The 18,386-nt window shown below is 43.5% G+C and overlaps 1 protein-coding gene across 4 annotated transcripts in view; it reads right to left on the minus strand.

The window, feature by feature from the left end:
• The window catches only part of LOC135907134 (acetylcholine receptor subunit alpha-like), a 294,303-nt gene that overhangs the window by 21,255 nt on the left and 254,662 nt on the right, over positions 1-18,386 (minus strand). For 3 of the 4 annotated variants that reach the window (XM_065438787.2, XM_070536904.1, XM_070536902.1), the window contains 3 exons: positions 17,919-17,963; positions 15,298-15,407; positions 12,411-12,591 (listed from right to left, as the gene is read on the minus strand). In XM_065438787.2, coding sequence (XP_065294859.2) covers positions 12,411-12,591; positions 15,298-15,407; positions 17,919-17,963 — 336 coding nt within the window. Of the gene's footprint in view, positions 1-12,410; positions 12,592-15,297; positions 15,408-17,918; positions 17,964-18,034; positions 18,116-18,386 lie in introns of those variants that run through there. The other variant, XM_070536903.1, reaches the window with a different exon arrangement.

An 18,386-nucleotide genomic window follows, 5' to 3' on the forward strand; every position in this document is an offset into this window, starting at 1 on the left:
GTTGAAGCAATTGTAGCGCAAATAAAAAGCAAACGCAAGAAATACTGGACACTACGGGTGCTACTACTGACAAGTGGTCTATTGCGGCCCCCCAGCCGAGCATAAAGAAAGAAGCGTACAGAATATTGCGCATGCGTATAAGTTCAGCACTGCAAAGAAAAAATCTTTCGGAGATGGAAAGCCTCCAAAAGTGATGTGGTTTCGTTACTTTCTGTACTTGCAAACCAAGCAATGTGCAGGCCGATGCGTATTGCTTCTATTCGTAACTGAAAGTTCCGCGTCCCATGCTCGGTCCTGTCGGTGTGGCGTCTATCTGGTGCCCAGTCCTCTATTCTTTTTTGTTTACTTTTATTTGATGCACAGTGGCTTCAGCGCAGCTGTAACTACGTTGTCGTCTCGCCATCGTATGACACCATTGTGTGCGCCAGGCTATCGTCATTCAGTTGGCCTGATGATGCCGTGATCATGCTGGCGTCTTCGTCGTGCAGTCCTCTTCATCCGCGTCACTCTGCCGTCATCACTGTCATCGTAGTCACACTGGTATGCTGTATGCAATAACACGTCTACGATAATTTCTGCCACTGTCAACAGGCAGCGTTATCGACGTCAGTGTTGGGCTTCGGAAGCTTTGCTTGTGCCCATGTCACTTCAGCGGTACGCATACGCTATTCATTGACGTTGCCAATCATCTTGACTAGATTGCTCAAAATTTTAATGTGATTACCATTCTTAGGCACTTCAGACATTCAGAGGCTATCTATCTATCTATCTATCTATCTATCTATCTATCTATCTATCTATCTATCTATCTATCTATCTATCTATCTATCTATCTATCTATCTATCTATCTATCTATCTATCTGTCTGTCTGTCTGTCTGTCTGTCTGTCTGTCTCTGTCTGTCTCTGTCTGTCTGTCTGTCTGTCTGTCTGTCTGTCTGTCTGTCTGTCTGTCTGTCTGTCTGTCTGTCTGTCTGTCTGTCTATCTGTCTATCTATCTATCTATCTATCTATCTATCTATCTATCTATCTATCTATCTATCTATCTATCTATCTATCTATCTATCTATCTATCTATCTATCTATCTATCTATCTATCTATCTATCTATCTATCTATCTATCTATCTATCTATCTATCTATCTATCTATCTATCTATCTATCTATCTATCTATCTATCTATCTATCTATCTATCTATCTATCTATCTATCTATCTATCTATCTATGTCACCACTTTGCCGTAAATCTGCGTCTGTGGTTTGTCCATGGTCGAATACACTGTAAGAAATGTGTGTCAAATAGAAGGTGTCTTTACGGAAATTTTCTGTTCTCATACAGAAAATACCTGTTTTACCTTCTAAACAGAAACAAGCTCACGAAAAAAACAACAGCAATTTTCTGTTTTGTTGAGCCGCTACCCCCAAGTCACCGAACGGTTGGTCACGTGGGCATCTCTGCTACAAAAAAAGGTGATTTGAAAGACACCAGCCACTCTTTAGCAGTCACTTCGCGTCTCTTAAGCGCCAAGAACGTTATTGTGCGTTATATTAGCCCACTGGATGAGAAACAATATACATTCCGCAGCGCTTACTGTTTCTGCGGTCCTGCAATCATGCATTGCGGGATGAACGTGACCGGCGGCAATACCGGCGTGCTGCTTCAATGAATATAGTGCTACGTCTGTGATTTTCACTGGTCAGGCTATTAACACACAAGTTGAATGGTGCACATTCTTATCGGCATGAATGATACACTTTATGCTGTCTTTCGGTGTTCTTGTTGCTGGCTTCTACTGCTATCGAAATGGCAGCAAAAATGAGTCGCTGAGGGATCTTGCAAAATCTTGGGTGCACGGATCGCTATAGTCTCCACTAGAGACCTTAAGACTTGGAATCTTCCCAGCTAATCTGGAGCGTCGTAATGCGCTCGCAAATAACCAAAGGCATGCCTGCGTTTGCGTTTGGAGCGAATGCTATTCTTTCGAAATAGCGTGCGCGTGAAAGTCGCTTTAACACTGATTCGTCGCTTCAGCTTCACTGTGTCTTATAAAGAATGCACCGCGCGTGCTAGAGAGAAAATGCATGTGAGGAACTTGGAAAAGCACTATAGTCTGCGGAAAGATGAAAGGAGCAGAAATTTTGCTTTGCTAGCAGGTATCCGTTCCACAAAATCCGAGTGAATAAACGTGGGAAGTTTTTAGGCTTCGGTAGTAAGCGATTGGCTGGCTGTGGAGTACGTCAAAAAGCGCGAGGTTTTCAAGCTCGTTTCTAGTCCAAATTTAAGCTCATAAGGATATCTTATCTTTGTTATGGATTTTTTATTCATGCAGAAACAAGTAAAATCGTTCACGCGAGGTGCTTCGAGTGGCCCGTCGCGCAGCAGTTTCGTGTGTATTTGCGAGATTCTTTCATGCTGGGAAAAACGCTTAGGTAGCACGGATCGAGCAACAGGAAGTTGCATCGGGTGTTATTTATGTTGCTCCGCAATTTTCTCATTGACAGTTTAATGTAATTATTATATTTGAGATGTTTATTAATTAATCAAGACTAACTATCTATTTGGGGGAACGAAAAAAAAAACTCTGGGTACCTCCAAGCGACGGCAAACAACATTACCTTGGTCATGTCTAGCTACGTGGCATTTGTATATTTTTAAATGTTTGGCTCAAGTTACGTAGAACACCCTGTATATAGCTAAATATTAGCCCCAATTTTGTAAAATATTAAGCCAACCCATTTAAGTGTCCATGCTCGTTTCTAGGGCCTTTGAATTTGATTGACTACAGAGTGTCGAGGAGGAACATTATAATGAGCCTGAGCAAGCGCTGAAATGCCATATTCATACTTATGCTTTGCTACATGCTTATTTGTAACGAGTGTAAAGTTTCAGCTTCCGCACGCTGCTACTTTGGTAGACATTAATTCTTATCTGCATTTAACTTTCACTTGCACCAGGAATCTGCCAGTGATGATGAAGTTGGGGACATGCCATGTTCTTTTTTCTTTATTGCAAAAGGTGTAATTTTCTGTGGTACCGCACTCAGGCAAGCATTCCTGATTTAAAGGTACCTATGTCATTCCTGATAAAATGGTATAATTTTCTGTGATACCACACTCAGGCAAGCATTCCTGATTTAAAACTTTTTTTGGGCAGGAGGCTGTTTTTTTACTGCAAAGAGCTTCATCATATGCATTGACACCCTGCCAGTGATGCATGGAACCAACCTATGTAAGGCTTTCAAGCTCATATTTTTCCTGCACTTTGTTTTCAATGATGTGTGCCCCAAGGACACGAGCCCATGCTTGGTTGGAGTTCGCACAGCGGTAAGTACCGAGTTCACTTGTTAACTGATCTGCGACAGCCTTTTGTTGTTTTGGCTTTTGCACTTCTCACATGTGGAGTGATGATCGACGTTATAGATATATTCATTTATCATAGGACCTCTTTATGATATGGCTGATACGTACAAAAGCAATTTTGAAAAATGCATGCTGGACCCAAACAACTAATCATCTATCAAATGAAGTTTGGATGATGCTGTTACTTTTTGCTTTCCTGCAATAAATATTTGCTTTTTCAGAAATGAATGCATCTTTTGCTGCCACACAACTGTAAATGAATGTGGAAAGTGCCACAATATAGATTTTTCCTGAGAACAACAATTTGCATGGAGTTGTTTTAGTATTCCTTAAACACCTAGTCATAGGGTTTGGAGAACAGTTGTCATCCGATGAACCAAACATTAGGCTCGGTAAAACATGATCCAAGTGACCACTAAGGAAAGGCTCATTTTGGCTTGGAAGTTGCTGGTTTTGTCATCATCATCATCATCAGCCTGGTTACGCCCACTGCAGGGCAAAGGCCTCTCCCATATTTCTCCAACAACCCCGGTCATGTACTAATTGTGGCCATGCCGTCCCTGCAAATTTCTTAATCTCATCCGCCCACCTAACTTTCTGCCGTCCCCTGCTACGCTTCCCTTCCCTTGGAATCCAGTCCGTAACCCTTAATGACCATCGGTTATCTTCCCTCCTCATTACATGTCATGCCCATGCCCATTTCTTTTTCTTGATTTCAACTAAGATGTCACTAACTCGCATTTGTTCCCTCACCCAATCTGCTCTTTTCGTATCCCTTAACGTTACACCTATCATTGTTCTTTCCATAGCTCGTTGCGTCGTCCTCAATTTAGGTAGAACCCTTTTCGTAAGCCTCCAGGTTTCTGCCCCGTAGGTGAGTACTGGTAAGACACAGCTATTACACACTTTTCTTTTGAGGGATAATGGCAACCTGCTGTTCATGATCTGAGAATGCCTGCCAAACGCACCCCAGCCCATTCTTATTCTTCTGATTATTTCTGTCTCATGATCCAGATCCGCAGTCACTACCTGCCCTAAGTAGATGTATTCCCTTACGACTTCCAGTGCCTCGCTGCCTATTGTAAACTGCTGTTCTCTTCCGAGACTGTTAAACATTACTTTAGTTTTCTACAGATTAATTTTTAGACCCACTCTTCTGCTTTGCCTCTCCAGGTCAGTGAGCATGCATTGCAGTTGGTCCCCTGAGTTACTAAGCAAGGCAATATCATCAGCGAATCGCAAGTTACTAAGGTATTCTCCATTAACTTTTATCCCCATTTCTTCCCAATCCAGGTCTCTGAATACCTCCTGTAAACACGCTGTGAATAGAATTGGAGAGATCGTATCTCCCTGCCTGACGCCTTTCTTTATTGGGATTTTGTTGCTTTCTTTTTTATGGAGGACTACGGTGGCTGTGGAGCCGCTATAGATATTTTTCTGTATTTTTACTTATGGCTCGTCTACACCCTGATTCCGTAATGCCTCCATGACTGCTGAGGTTTCGACAGAATCAAATGCTTTCTCGTAACCAATGAAAGCTATATATAATGGTTGGTTGTATTCCGCACATTTCTCTATCACCTGATTGATAGTGTGAATATGATCTATTGTTGAGTAGCCTTTACGGAATCCTGCCTGGTCCTTTGCTTGACAGAAGTCTAAGGTGTTCCTGATTCTATTTGCGATTACCTTAGTAAATAGTTTGTAGGCAACGGACAGTAAGCTGATCGGTCTATAATTTTTCAAGTCTTTGGCGTCCTTTTTCTTATGGATTAGGATTATGTTAGCGTTTTTCCAAGATTCCGGTACGCTCGACGTTATGAGGCATTGCGTATACAGGGTGGCCAGTTTCTCTAGAACAATCTGCCCACCATCCTTCAGTAAATCTGCTGTTACCTGATCCTCCCCAGCTGCCTTCCCCCTTTGCATATCTCCCAAGGCTTTCTTTACTTCTTCCGGCGTTACCTGTGGGATTTCTAATTCCTTTAGACTATTTTCTCTTTCATTATTGTCGTGGGTGGCACTGGTACTGTATAAATCTCTATAGAACTCCTCAGCCACTTGTACTATCTCATCCATATTAGTAATGATATTGCCGGCTTTGTCTCTTAACGCATACATCTGATTCTTGCCAATTCCTAGTTTCTTCTTCACTGTTTTTAGGCTGCCTCCGTTCCTGAGAGCATGTTCAATTCTATCCATATTATACTTCCTTATGTCAGCTGTCTTACGCTTGTTGATTAACTTCGAAAGTTCTGCCAGTTCTATTCTAGCTGTAGGGTTTGAGGCTTTCATACATTGGCGTTTCTTGATGAGATCTTTCGTCTCCCGCGATAGTTTACTGGTATCCTGCCTAACGGAGTTACCACCGACTTCCATTGCACACTCCTTAATTGTGTCCTGGTTCTGGTTGGCTGGTTTTGTACTGAACACTAAAGATTATTGAAATATGGACTTTATAAGAATTAAATTTTGGGGTGGTTGGGGTGCAGCAATCTTGTTATTTCTTTGAAGAAATACAGATATTTTCACTGTGCCAAGTGTAACGACATTCTATCCTTGCATCAGAACCATTGCAGGTGTGAATCCTGGCAGGGCAACAAAGGTAGAGCGCACAACGAAAAAGCAGTATTGCTTCTCTCCAAAAATTGCTTCACTCATCACATCGTCGCAAGACTTCAACTTTAACTGTTCTAAACTTTCGAAACCTTCTAAATGAATGTTTCGTGGTTACCCTGTGATAATGCAAATAGCCTGTTTCATTCTTTATTACTTGTTGCTTGTATCTTACTGCTTCATGCAGTACTGGTGTTGAAGAAAGGCACAATTTGCTAATCTGCACAATTTTCTTTATGCTATACTTGGCGCTACATTTTCGTGACCAGCTGTATGCATTGTATTGCTACTTTCTGTACTGTATTCACGGCATTGTAATACTATTTTGATATTTATATTTATTATAGTCTGAAAATTGAACGTACTAAGTAGAGTGAATCAATGTTTTATGGTTACACTGTGATAATGAAACAGCTCGTGGCATGCCCTATGTCTCGTTCGTACCTCGCTACTTAATGCAGTACTAGTCTCTAGCACAGTTTGCCCAAGAAACTTTTCTTATGCAGAAACTTTCCATTGCAGTTTAGTGGCTGCTTGTATTGATTGCAATACTAATCTCTCTGTTGCATAAAAATTAATTTTTATATTTATTGTAGTTGCAAAGTTGGTCCTACTAAGTAGAGTAAATCAATATTTTACGCTTACACTGTCAAACTGCAAACACTGCATCATGCCTTATGTCTTGTTGCTTGTATCTCGCTGCTTCATGCAGTACTAGAGTCCGGCAGAATTGATGCTTGTTGGCGGAGTTGATGGCTCATAAGCGCTGAAACAGAGCAAAACAAGACGGGACAAAAAGAGCACATGACACGAACACTCACTTTCAACTGTTTAGTTCTTGCTGTTGTCATCTATAAGTACACGTATGAACCATCAGCATGAAACTGAAAAGCACAAATGATACAACTCAGCCCTTTGTTGATCTAACCAACGATCTAAAACATAACCACTTTTATGATGTTCCAGTGATGCAACGTTCACACACCTGTTACTTGCGCGTGCAATATTTATTGCTTCGATAAGCTCTCTAAATTGCTTGTCTTTTTGACGGTTGGTAATCTGACTGTTCAAACAAAGGCACGCATGGCCTGGAACGGCTGCGTCGTCTAGATTGAGTCCTGCATTGACTGTAGTGCAGGCTGCAATGACTACAACGTTAATGAGAGCAATCAGGGCCACCTCAGCCTGCAGTGCAATCAATGTGGGACGCAATCTAGGTGACGGGCTTATTAAAATCCATTTGTACCTTTGTTTGAAGTCATGTTATCAACCGTGACAGAGACAAGCGGGTTAGCAAGACTGTCGATGCAATGAATATTGCACGTGCAGGTAACAGGTGTGTTTTTGTGTCATCGGTGGCAATATCAAGAAAAGAGTTGTAGAGGTGTGTGTCAGTCACATTGATCGTTCTTTCGACTTTCATGCTGGCGATTCATGTGTGTATTTATACGTGGCTACATCAAGGGACAAACATTTGGAAGTCGGCACGCATGTCATTGTGTGCTCTTTTTGTCCAGTCTTGTTTCGCGCTGTTTTAGCAATTAGTGTGAAGCAAGGCACATTTTGCCAATACGCTTAATTTTCCTTATGCATTTACTTGCCGTTACTCTTTCTTGACTGGTTGTATTCGTTGTATTACTATATTCATTTTTATATTAATTGTAGTCACAATATTGAACGTACTAACTAGAGTGATGCAATTCGTTCCTTTATGGCTGCACTGTGCTAATGCAAACAGCCTCTCTCATGCCTTGTGGCTAGTATCTAACTGCTTCATGAAGTACTAGTATCAGGCAAGGCACGATTTGCCAATTTGCATAATTTTTCTAATGCATATATTTGCCGTTGCAGTTTAGTGACGAGTTGTATATTCATTGTATTGTACTATTTTCATTTTTATGATTATTTTATCTCGCAAGATCGATTCACCCTACTTAGTACGTCCAATATTTTGATTATACTGCAATAATGCAAAAAGCCTTTGACATGCCTTATGTCCTGTTGTTTGTACCTCACTAGCTGCTTCATTATGTATTAGTGTCGAGCAAGGGGCGATTTGCCGAAGACACTTTCCTAATGCGTATACTCTCCATCATATTTTAGTGACTGATTGTCTTCATTGTACAGATAGTACTACTTTCTGTGTTGCCTTCACTGTGTTGTATTACTGTTTTGTAGTGAATCATATGTGCTGCTGTATACTTGCCATTACTGCATACTGTGCGTGCTTTTCCTGTATGCGGTATTTAGCAGCTGTCCCATATAGGTAGTGCAGGAAGGGCAACTGCCTTTTTTCTTCGGTCACCCATCTACGATTTACCTTAATACATGATACTGAAAGGCAGTAAAATACTAGTAATGATGAGATTGGTTAATATTGCACATGCATTTACCACTATTGTTCAATACTAACTTGCCACTTGTAGCAGTCGCATAAAAGCAGTGAAATATTTCATTGCGTTGAAACGTGGCAGCAGCTGTTGTGCTCGTTATATTATGTCAGTCATTGAAAGGTGTGTGGAAGAAATAAAGTGTGTGAAATTACAGAAAATGTACTTCACAGAAAATGCCTGTGAATCATGAAAAGAAAAAAAGCTGTGCAAGAACCGAAAATTTGGTGACAGAAAATTGAGCTTTACAGAATTTTTCCGTTAGTTGCCGACAGAAAAACATGTGAAATAACAGAAAAATGTTAACACAGAACACATAGCGTGGCAGAAACTTTCTGTCAATTTCACAGAAATTCTCTGTTAGTTGCAAACAGAAAAAGTCTGCAAATTGACAGAAAGAAGTAAAAAGAGAAAACATTGCATAAGAGAAATTTTCTGGCAGGCCCGCTGTCAGAAAATTTATTTTTTCAATAAAAATTGCTTACACTGTAGCTAGCACGCTGGGCTACTGTCCTGAGCGAACAGGGTTCGAAACGAACCATCTGAACACCTTGGGTAACTGGTACGTGGCACTGGGAACTGTTCAATGAACTTTTCGATGTCAAATTGGCAACTGGTAACAACGTGTGACTGGTTAAGGCCGATCCACGCGACGGGCAAAACTGCTCTTCTGGACCGCGGTCCGCGCATCACGTGATAGGACGTCACCAGTTCGTGCGTACCGCGGCCCCCACGGTCCAACAAATCGCCGAGGCTTTTCCCGCTTCCGTTTTCGCGGCGGACCGCATGCAAACCGCAGCGATTTTGGCTTAGCCAAAGAATGTTGTCCGGCAACAGAGTGTCTTCAGCCAAATCCAATCTAGTTTTCGGCTCAGCAAAAGCCAGTCGTTTCATGTCCGCCGTTCCGCCTACACGTGCGTGTAGCAGATATATTTTTTAAACACCGTGTCCTCTTGAAGTGACGAGGAGGTTTTTTCATTTTGTATACCTCGTTGAGCAGTTCCCGGCTTTGTGGGACTCAAGCCGGAATAATAACAATGATAACACTCTGGCCGAGAGTGTAGCTGGTTGGTCTGCTCTGCCGTCTGCTATGGCGGTCCACCGTGTGGATGTGCTCTGCGCAGGACCACACCGCACCGAGCCGTGACGTCGCATCACGTAACCGAGCGGCCCGCGGACTTGGTCCGTCGTGTGGATCGGCCTTTATGGGCCGAGCTTGAATGAACCTTTTTGACGTCAACTTGGGTGACTTGGTATGTGCAACCGGGTACGCGCGGCATTTCCGCCAACTTCTTTGACACCCATTTGGGTTACTAGGTGCGGTGCCGCTGCGTTTGTGCCATTCTTCACTGACTCCCCACCCTCCGCCCGCCCGAAAAAAGCTTTTGAAATGTATCTGGTGTCAGCGGAAACAAGTCCGCGTCATATATATTCGGGCAATCTTCTCCGAATAAATATTCACAGACGCGCCACACGTGGGCTCTGTGGTGGTGCCGGCAGATGGCGCAATGTGTCGCGAGAAGAAGCGCGAAAGTACGGCCAAGCTGCTTGGATCTGACGCGTATCGGCGGTGGTGCTACGGTGTGTCGCTACTTTACCGCAATGCTAATTACATTCACATCGACAACCATCGTGAGATTGGTTCTGCCAAACATTTTTTTTATCGTTTCTTGCAGGCACGAATAAATGAAAGAATAGTTCAAAGCGAACTCTGTGCGGTGTCTTTAGGCGCCATAAGTTCGTGAGGTAACAAGTACGACGGCATGCTGACATGTTGTGGGCGGTGGCCGCTTAGTCATGTTCTGAACGGCCCGGTGCTTGTAGCCGCTGCGCTTGCCTAGAGGTGTCACTGTCACGTTTCTAAAGCTCGGATTGCACGGAGTTTTATGTCCCCAAATAGGACACTCGCGCTCAGACAACTCGTAGGCGCCTTGATTTGAACCCTCTGATATGTCGGGTGAAGCTTTTATTCGGAACGCTATAGGACATTGCTTGTGCAGCGCCTGCCCAAATAGTTCAGCACAAAACAGCACATACCATATAGGGTGTCCCTCCTAACCTTGTTCAAACCATTCAAAGAGCAAAAAGATAAAATACCAGGGTGCAAGATACGTTCTTCAAACCTGTAGTATTCGGCCTTCAGACTTCAGACACCCGAACACCGTAGGCTTTATACTGGTATCTTGCACCTTGTTTTTAAAGCTTTCTGTTTTTCTGAACAGCTTGTATAGCGCTATCCGGGACACATGGTATAAGGAATCTGCTTATACAGCGTGTTTGCGTTTACGTTAGCCAAAATGTTAAAACGAATACTGGTACAATGAATACGCCACTATGAAACCTGTTATGTGCCATCACCAGTCCTCTTCCTCCACGAGCATTATTCTCGCGCACGGGGATAATAAGAGAAGAAGAATAATCATTCCTTTAAAATATTTAGGTTAGGGCAGTAACCTCATTCGGATGGGAAGGCCGTTACTGAATCCTGGAACATGGTTATTTGTTCATTTTTCACGCGCTATGCAATGCACAATTTTTTTTTTACCTGCGCTTACTCGTAGCTCTCGAATTCCGAAATGTACCGAATGATTACACACCCATGTGTCACGACAGCAGCGGTCACAAAAGTGATTCGAAGAGACTAACTGTGCTCAGTGCCTGACTTGGCAACCGCTAGGAACTGTCAAGCTGTCGGCGGTGGTATTGGAAAAGGCAATCGGCTTCCCAAGCCAAAAAAGAAATGGTTGCCTTTTTGAAATAATTAGGCTTATGAAATTATTAATTACGAGAATGCAAGCAGTCGTGAAACGCTGGCAAAGGAACACAGCAGAAAGAAGATGAAATAATGTCCTAGTGCGTCTCGCTTCTCATCTATAACACACCACTCATTTCGTGTCATAATGCTACAACGCACCATCGTTTACCAGCTTGCAATATTGCAGTGCTAATTATGAGGTTGCAATCGTGCGAAAGCAGGCGGGCGCCGTGGCAGCCAATAAATTTAAGAGGAAGCTTTAGCTCGGATGCTCCTATCTAAATACATGTAAAAGGAGAATTCGTTTTTCTCGGCAACCACTGTAGCAAATTTGACGAGGTTTGTTGCATTTAAAAGAAAAAAAAAACTTAAAATTTGGTGACTGTTGGTTTCGAATTTTCGAGTTAGGTCGTCAATATTTTATGAAAATCGGCAAAACTGAGAATTTTCGAAAAACGAAACTATCAAGTTTACAACTCTGTTACTCAACAACGAAAAAGAATAATACAATTCCGCGAATTACATCTAATTGTACATCTAAAGTGGACAAAATCAATATGTTACACATGACTATAAAAAAGTTTGTAATCTGGAATTACAGCTTTTGCAGAACCCTTGTAATCATGTTACACATGAATACAAAAAAATTTGTAATGTGGAAATACAGTTTTTTCAGAACCCTTATAACCAACGTAACAAATTCAGGTAGTATGTGAAATGAGATATCAAGTTTGTCCGCTTTGAATGATCTAATGGATGCCGTTTTCAGAACCGCGCTATCAGTTATTGATGCAGAGCAATGAATTTGTAAATTTCATGCTTCTATTTTTTTCAAACGGTCGAATATTTGAAAATCTTTTTAACGAAATTCAGGCACTAAACCGAACTTCCGCTTCCAACAGTCAGTAGAATTTAACTTTCTCTCTCAAATGCAACAAATTTCATTAAAATCGGTCCAGGGGTTATCCCAGAAAAAAGTTTCTGCGGAGTTGGGCCCGAGCTAAAGCTTCCTCTTAAATGTGAACAGTGTTCTTCATCTAAACTTTGGCAGACGAGTGATTTCCGCAAAGCCTTGCCTATGAGCTTATAATTACATTTGTAAATTCTTACATGACCCTAGGGATTTCCTGTCAGCGCACTTCTACTATTTTTGCACTATACTGCATTTTTTTTCTTTTCTTCTGTATTACTGGCCGCGTTGCGTCTCGAAAACTTTCTGTGCTTAACGCAAGGCCGCTTTTAGAAACACAGAGCGCGCCTGGCCTGTGACGAAAGACGTGCGCGCGCTCACCTTGAATCCGTCGTAAGTCCAAGATCCGAACTTCATCAGGCACGTCTGCTCGTCGAATGGGAAGAACTCTACGTCGATCTCGCACGAGCTTTTGTAGATGGCTGGCGGCTTCCACTGGATGCGGCCCGTGTAGTTGAGCTGAGCCTTTGTGGACAGCGTCACCTCGAAGTTGCCGTCAGCGCTGCAAGGGAGGGCCGCCACCAACGGCCGAACACGACGCTGTCGGTGTCAAGCTATTGGCACTTGTTTCGAGGTAATAAGGCCTGGCTACTAAAGAAGCCAGAAGACAAAAGCTACTCGCAACAGCAGACTCAAGCGTTCGTGGTCAGAGAGAAACAACAGAATTATAGGAAGTGAGTTTTGTTTACGGCATCCGCCTTACTAAACACCCCTGAGGGCATTGAACGGGGCGTAATACGTATATTCCTGTGCTATGCCTGTTGAAATTATTTGTACATTCGACTTAACCTTATTCCCAGTTGAAAAGTGCAGGGAGTTAGTCAGATAGCTACTAAGCAAAGATAGCGGTACTACTGCATCTTGCAAGATAATAAATAAACTTTTTATATATGTCCTGGGCTAATCGAAGCACATCTTTTAATCAAGTCCAGAGAGATGCCTATACAGCTACTAACTTCCGCTCGATGATGTTATGCATGTTTTTCTTCATACATAGTAAGGCAGATTTCGAAGTCTTGTGTTTTGAAACCAACATTGTTCACAAACACTGAAGTTATCAGAAAAGTAGGAACAAAGACGATTATCAATTACATTTTCGACTACTTTCGCGCTAGGCCCATAGTTACTTAGTTCGTTCCCGTTAGCGCCTTTGAAGATCTCATTTACAAACACCTAACCGTCTATTCAATTGGTGAATTACGGGAAAGCGTGAAACAGCGTGTTGGTTGCGAGATACATCGCAATGAAATGCTCCACTTTAGTTTTGACAGTGCGAGGATTTGTGAAACGGGCACACAAATCACAGTGCGCGTGCACTTCTGCCTTCTGCCCTCCTCGGAATTCAGACGCTGCAGTCCGCTGTGGAACACGTGACCTCACGCTCGGGAACGCAGCGCAGTTGCCCACTTAACCAAAAACGGCGCACGCTTCCAATCGCACAGCACAGGTGCTGATTCGATGTGCAATGCACACCATTTGTACGGCAAACGTGGAGGAAACACGGGGAATTATGAAAATCCACGCGGAACCTTTTCAGCAGGAAAAGCTTTATTGCCGAAATTAAGCAGATATTTAATAATTGTACCAGAACTGTTCATCGCTGATTGCCTTAAGTTTTCGATTTCATGGCAATATTTCACGTTGATTTCTTACGTGCTGATGCAAGGCATACGTAAAGCATGTAGTAGTTTTAGCAAAAAACTTTTAAGGGGCCAAATTTAACAAAAGCCCGGTCAGTCTCCGAAGTATATCAAGGTTAACAACAACCGAGTGATAATTTGAACACTACCACCAAGTGTTTGAAGGTCTGTTGAGGAACGTATGAGGGAAATAAGTCTATGGTGCATGTTTTCCTCTCCGTGTCCCTGTTTCTGAAAGAGGTTGCATAATATTTCAGTCACGACGTCTCCATGTGGAGACGCGACGTTCTTCGCTGCCTTTTTTCATCAAAAGACGAAGGAGCCCCGCTGCACACTGGTGCTACTATTATTTTAGACACAAATAAACGTAATGAGTGCGATCTGATTTGAAGCGGCAAAACACTCTGAAGGAAAAAAAAAAATATTTCGTGATGGGCACCTCCACGTTTTACGGGAGCTCTGGTGAGTCGCTGTTCAAATTTCTCTTTTACCACAGCCTCAATCATTCAGAACAGTTAAAGTACTGTGTTTTATGTAACGATAGAGCTACGTTTTGCGGGGTTTTGTTACTACATAGTTTCGACCCTGTTTTGGTCCGCGTCCGTGACAAACTCATTCTTTCTTTTCCACGCCTGCAACCCATACGTACCGCGGAATCTTTAAAACTGCCGACGCTGTTGTGGGAAGGTTCCGCCATGTAGTTTACTGTTGAAAAATTAACTTTTGTTTTGTTTTTCAGTATCCTTGATATTTTCGAGTGGCGGCAATTTTTAAATGCGGAACAAAGATCGCCGTACGCTATGTTCGCGAAGAAGGTAGACACTCTCGTTTGCGGACCATCGAGCGAATGACGGCGGCATCGCAATTGTAGCGCGTCCTCAAGTAATTGTCCGGCTATCAGTTAGTCCTAGTATGATATCCGATCAATAGAATTTCTTTCGGGCGAAGCAGACCCACCGAACAAGCCAGGACTGTCGTTTTTGTATTTGAGAATTTTGCCTGCGCTTCAATTTAGCACTGTTTCTTCTAATGTCCTTCTTCAATAGCTCATTTTAGTCACCGACCATACTATGAAACCTGTTGCTATAACTTTTTCCAAGGTACGATGCAGAAGGAAACCACCCTTAGCAAATCCAGTCGCCGTTTTCGCAGTGGTGCAAGTACAAGAAGTGTGCGGCGAAAACCAGGGTTCACTGCCGGAAATGCGATGTTTTCTGGTGAATCGCAGATGAAAAGGACTGTATCATCTAATATTACAACCGGTGAACCCGTTAACTCACCATTTGCATAGCCTTGATTAAATAATTTCCTTTCTTTTTGTAAACTGAGTTTTTGTAAAGAAGTTACTACTGAGTCATGATGCCTCCACATGTGGACGCGACCGACTTTGCATCATAATTGTCCTAGAGAGGTGAACTATTTTTGTTCGCACTCTCGACTGCTAAAGCATCAATGCCAGCAAGCTTTAAAGCTTTCCCTACAGAATATCATAATGCTTGGCAAGAGGGACTATCTGATGTACCCTGCATCAGGACTGTTGGATAACAGACATGATGACGACAGCATACTTGTTATAGAGAACAATGTCCGGCCTCCAGATGTGGTCCGAAGGCACGTGCAACATGTCCACGCCGCCGTAGTCGCGAGGGTCCCAGCTCAGCTTGTAGTCGTCCCAGTACTGCGTCAACGAACCGATGTTCAATAATTCTCGTCCTTAGGGCCAAACAATGAAACCCTCCTTTCCTCAGTAAGGAAGCCTTCATTGCGGTGAGGCCACCTTATGTCACTTTGAAAGCTTCCTAACTGAGGCGCCCTCGGTGAAGGCTTCCTTGGTACTTCCTCAGCATAAGCAGCGAAACAATGAAATCTTCCTTTACCTCACTAAGGAAGCCTTCATTGCGGTGAGGCTACCTTATGTCACTCTGAAAGCTTCCTTACTGAGGGGCCCTCGGTGAAGGCTTCCTTGGTGCTTCCTCAGCGTAAGGTAGCTCCAAAGCTACCTTCATGCGTCCTTACGCCGCTCCTGGCCCTGAACGAGCGCTTCACCTCACTGCTTAACCACGTGGCATTCGCTTGCGCATGCGCACTGTCGCCCACCTGCGGAGAAGCGCGAGCACGGTACGTCTTGCCAGGCATGTTCGTTTCAGTCACGCGTGCGGCATGAAAGCATTGCTAGGCGTTGCTAGGCGTTGCAAGACGCCGGCGTGCCAGCGTTGCTGGAGCACATCAAGTTTTGCACTGTAATGCTCAACTTTTTTTTTTAACTTTAGTAAACAAAACTAGAAGAAAGCGTCCACGTTTCTCTATATTAGCTATTCAATTTAAAGATTGTGCGACGATACAACCTTTTTAATAGAATAATGGTGTTCGCGGAAAGATTTGAAGAAATAATCTCGAACCCAGGCACGCGGCAACCGCTCCTTAGGTGAGGACGGGTGAAGGGAGCTTTCAGAGTACGCTTGCTTCCTCCATCGGTCCTTCGCTGTAAGGAGGCCTCACGTAAGGTTAGGAAGCGCTCGAAGGAAAGGAACGTTTTATTGTTTGGGCCAAGCTACCTTCATGGGTCCTTACGCCGCTCCCGGCCCTGAACGAGCGCTTCGCCTCACTGCTTAACCACGTGACGTTTGCTTGCGCATGCGCGCTGTCGCCCACCTTCGGAGAAGTGCGAGCACGGTACGTTTCGCCAGGCACGTTCGTTTCAGTCACGCGTGCGGCATGGAGGCGTTGCTAGGCGTTGCACGACGCCGGCGTGCCAGCGTTGCTGGAGCACATCAAGTTTTGCACTGTAATGCGCTACTTCTTTAGGTTTAGTAAACAAAATTAGAAAAAAACGTCCACGCTTCTCTATATTAGCTCATCAACTTAAAGATTGTGCGACGATACAACCTTTTTTATTGAATAGTGGTGTTCGGGTGTTCGCCTAAAGCTTTTAAGAGATAATCTCGAACCCAGGCGTGTCGGCAACCGCTCCTTACGTGAGGACGGGTGAAGGGAGCTTTCAGAGTATGCTTGCTTCCTCCATCGGTCCTTCGCTGTAAGGAGGCCTCACGTAAGGTTAGGAAGCGCTCTAAGGAAAGGAACGTTTCATTGTTCGGGCCTTAGTCGTAAATTACAGCACTTTTTCAAAGCGCGGATTGATTCCTCCCAGAAATAAGCTAGGAATGCGTTGCATATTGCGCGAGTTGGGGCCCAGCTTTTCCTCCGGCTGTCGTGACGTCACGTCATGTGGTTGCGCTAAACGTCAATGCTGGCTGCCCGGCCGCGCACAAGGGCTGAACTGAGTGATTGCAATATGCAACGCATAAGAATAGAAGCAACTTAGTAACAAACATTGCAAACTTAAAAGAGAATAGACCCACATATGAGACGCGCAGCAATGAACAATGGCTCATACCCTCAATGGCGGCTGCCCGGCCGCGCCCAAGGGCTGAACTGAGTGATTGCAAAAGCAAGTTACCGTAAACGTAAGGTGCGCATCAACCAAGTCTAAAAAGCTGTACAACCGGGAAACATTACAGGTATCTCAATTAAAATTCCGTAGCAAGTGTGGTGCTCGCGTTTGCCACATTTTGCTCGTGGTTCATCTTTTCGCGCTGCAATTATATACGCTTAAGAGTACGACTTATCAATAAAAGTGCATAGGAGAATATGTGTGCCAAACATTATCCCTTCATTGGTAAAAGAATCGCTGGTGCCACATTTTCGCACCATCACTTTGCCACCATACCATAATTCTTATATCCTCGAAAGCTTTCACGCGTATCCAGAAGAGGGTTGTAGTGCCGAAAAAGACAACACATAGCAAGCGAGACGGGACAGGTGCATTTTTTTTTTACTTCCAACTGTTTATTCACCGCGTATGCGAATGAATATAAGGACGAATCAAGAAGGGTAGCAAGAACCACACATGCGCGCAAGGTTTTTTTTTACAAAAAAACCCAGATAAAAGATTGGCGAGGCACACACGCATCTCACGCCCATGTATCTAAAAAAGCAGTTTCATTCTTATAAATGGAGATAGAAGGGGCGCTAACACAAATTGCGCCTGTCCCGCCTCGCTTGCTATATGTTGTATTTTTCGGCGCTACAACCCTCTTCTGGAAACATGCACCAACTAGCCCCCCAACAAGTTTTACTCGGTTACCTTTCAAGCGTAAATAACGCAAAACGAATAGATCGGCACACTCACTTGCTCCACCCAGAGGTTGGTCGTCATAATTTGGTTCTTGAGGTTCTGGAAACAAAGAGAAAGATTACAGAATTCACTGCCGTTGATCGTCCATCAAACTAGCAAAAGGTACATACTCCTCCACGCGCTTGCACGTAAATCAAGGAGCAAAATAATGGTATCAACTATGCGCCACTTTGTAAAACGTTGATATGGACTTTACAAATTTCTATCTTTGCTTCGCACTGTCGCTTGAGTTATGTTTTTTGTAATGTGAGGCAGAAAGGACGATAAGCTGAGCGGAAAAAAAGAAATAAAGCTTTGTTGAAAGTTTTGAATAAGTCCTTTCGCAAACAAATCTTTTAATCTCCCATCCAGGCTTAAACTCTAGCATTCATCTGTCAAAGCGAACAGCGTTCAGGCGATCGGATGCACTGATCTCGTCATTACGCCTGGTTCCGACATCTCTGCTGCTTCGTCGTCGACGAA

The sequence above is a fragment of the Dermacentor albipictus genome, chromosome 4, assembly GCF_038994185.2.
Source record: "Dermacentor albipictus isolate Rhodes 1998 colony chromosome 4, USDA_Dalb.pri_finalv2, whole genome shotgun sequence".
Taxonomy (NCBI): Eukaryota; Metazoa; Arthropoda; class Arachnida; order Ixodida; family Ixodidae; genus Dermacentor; species Dermacentor albipictus.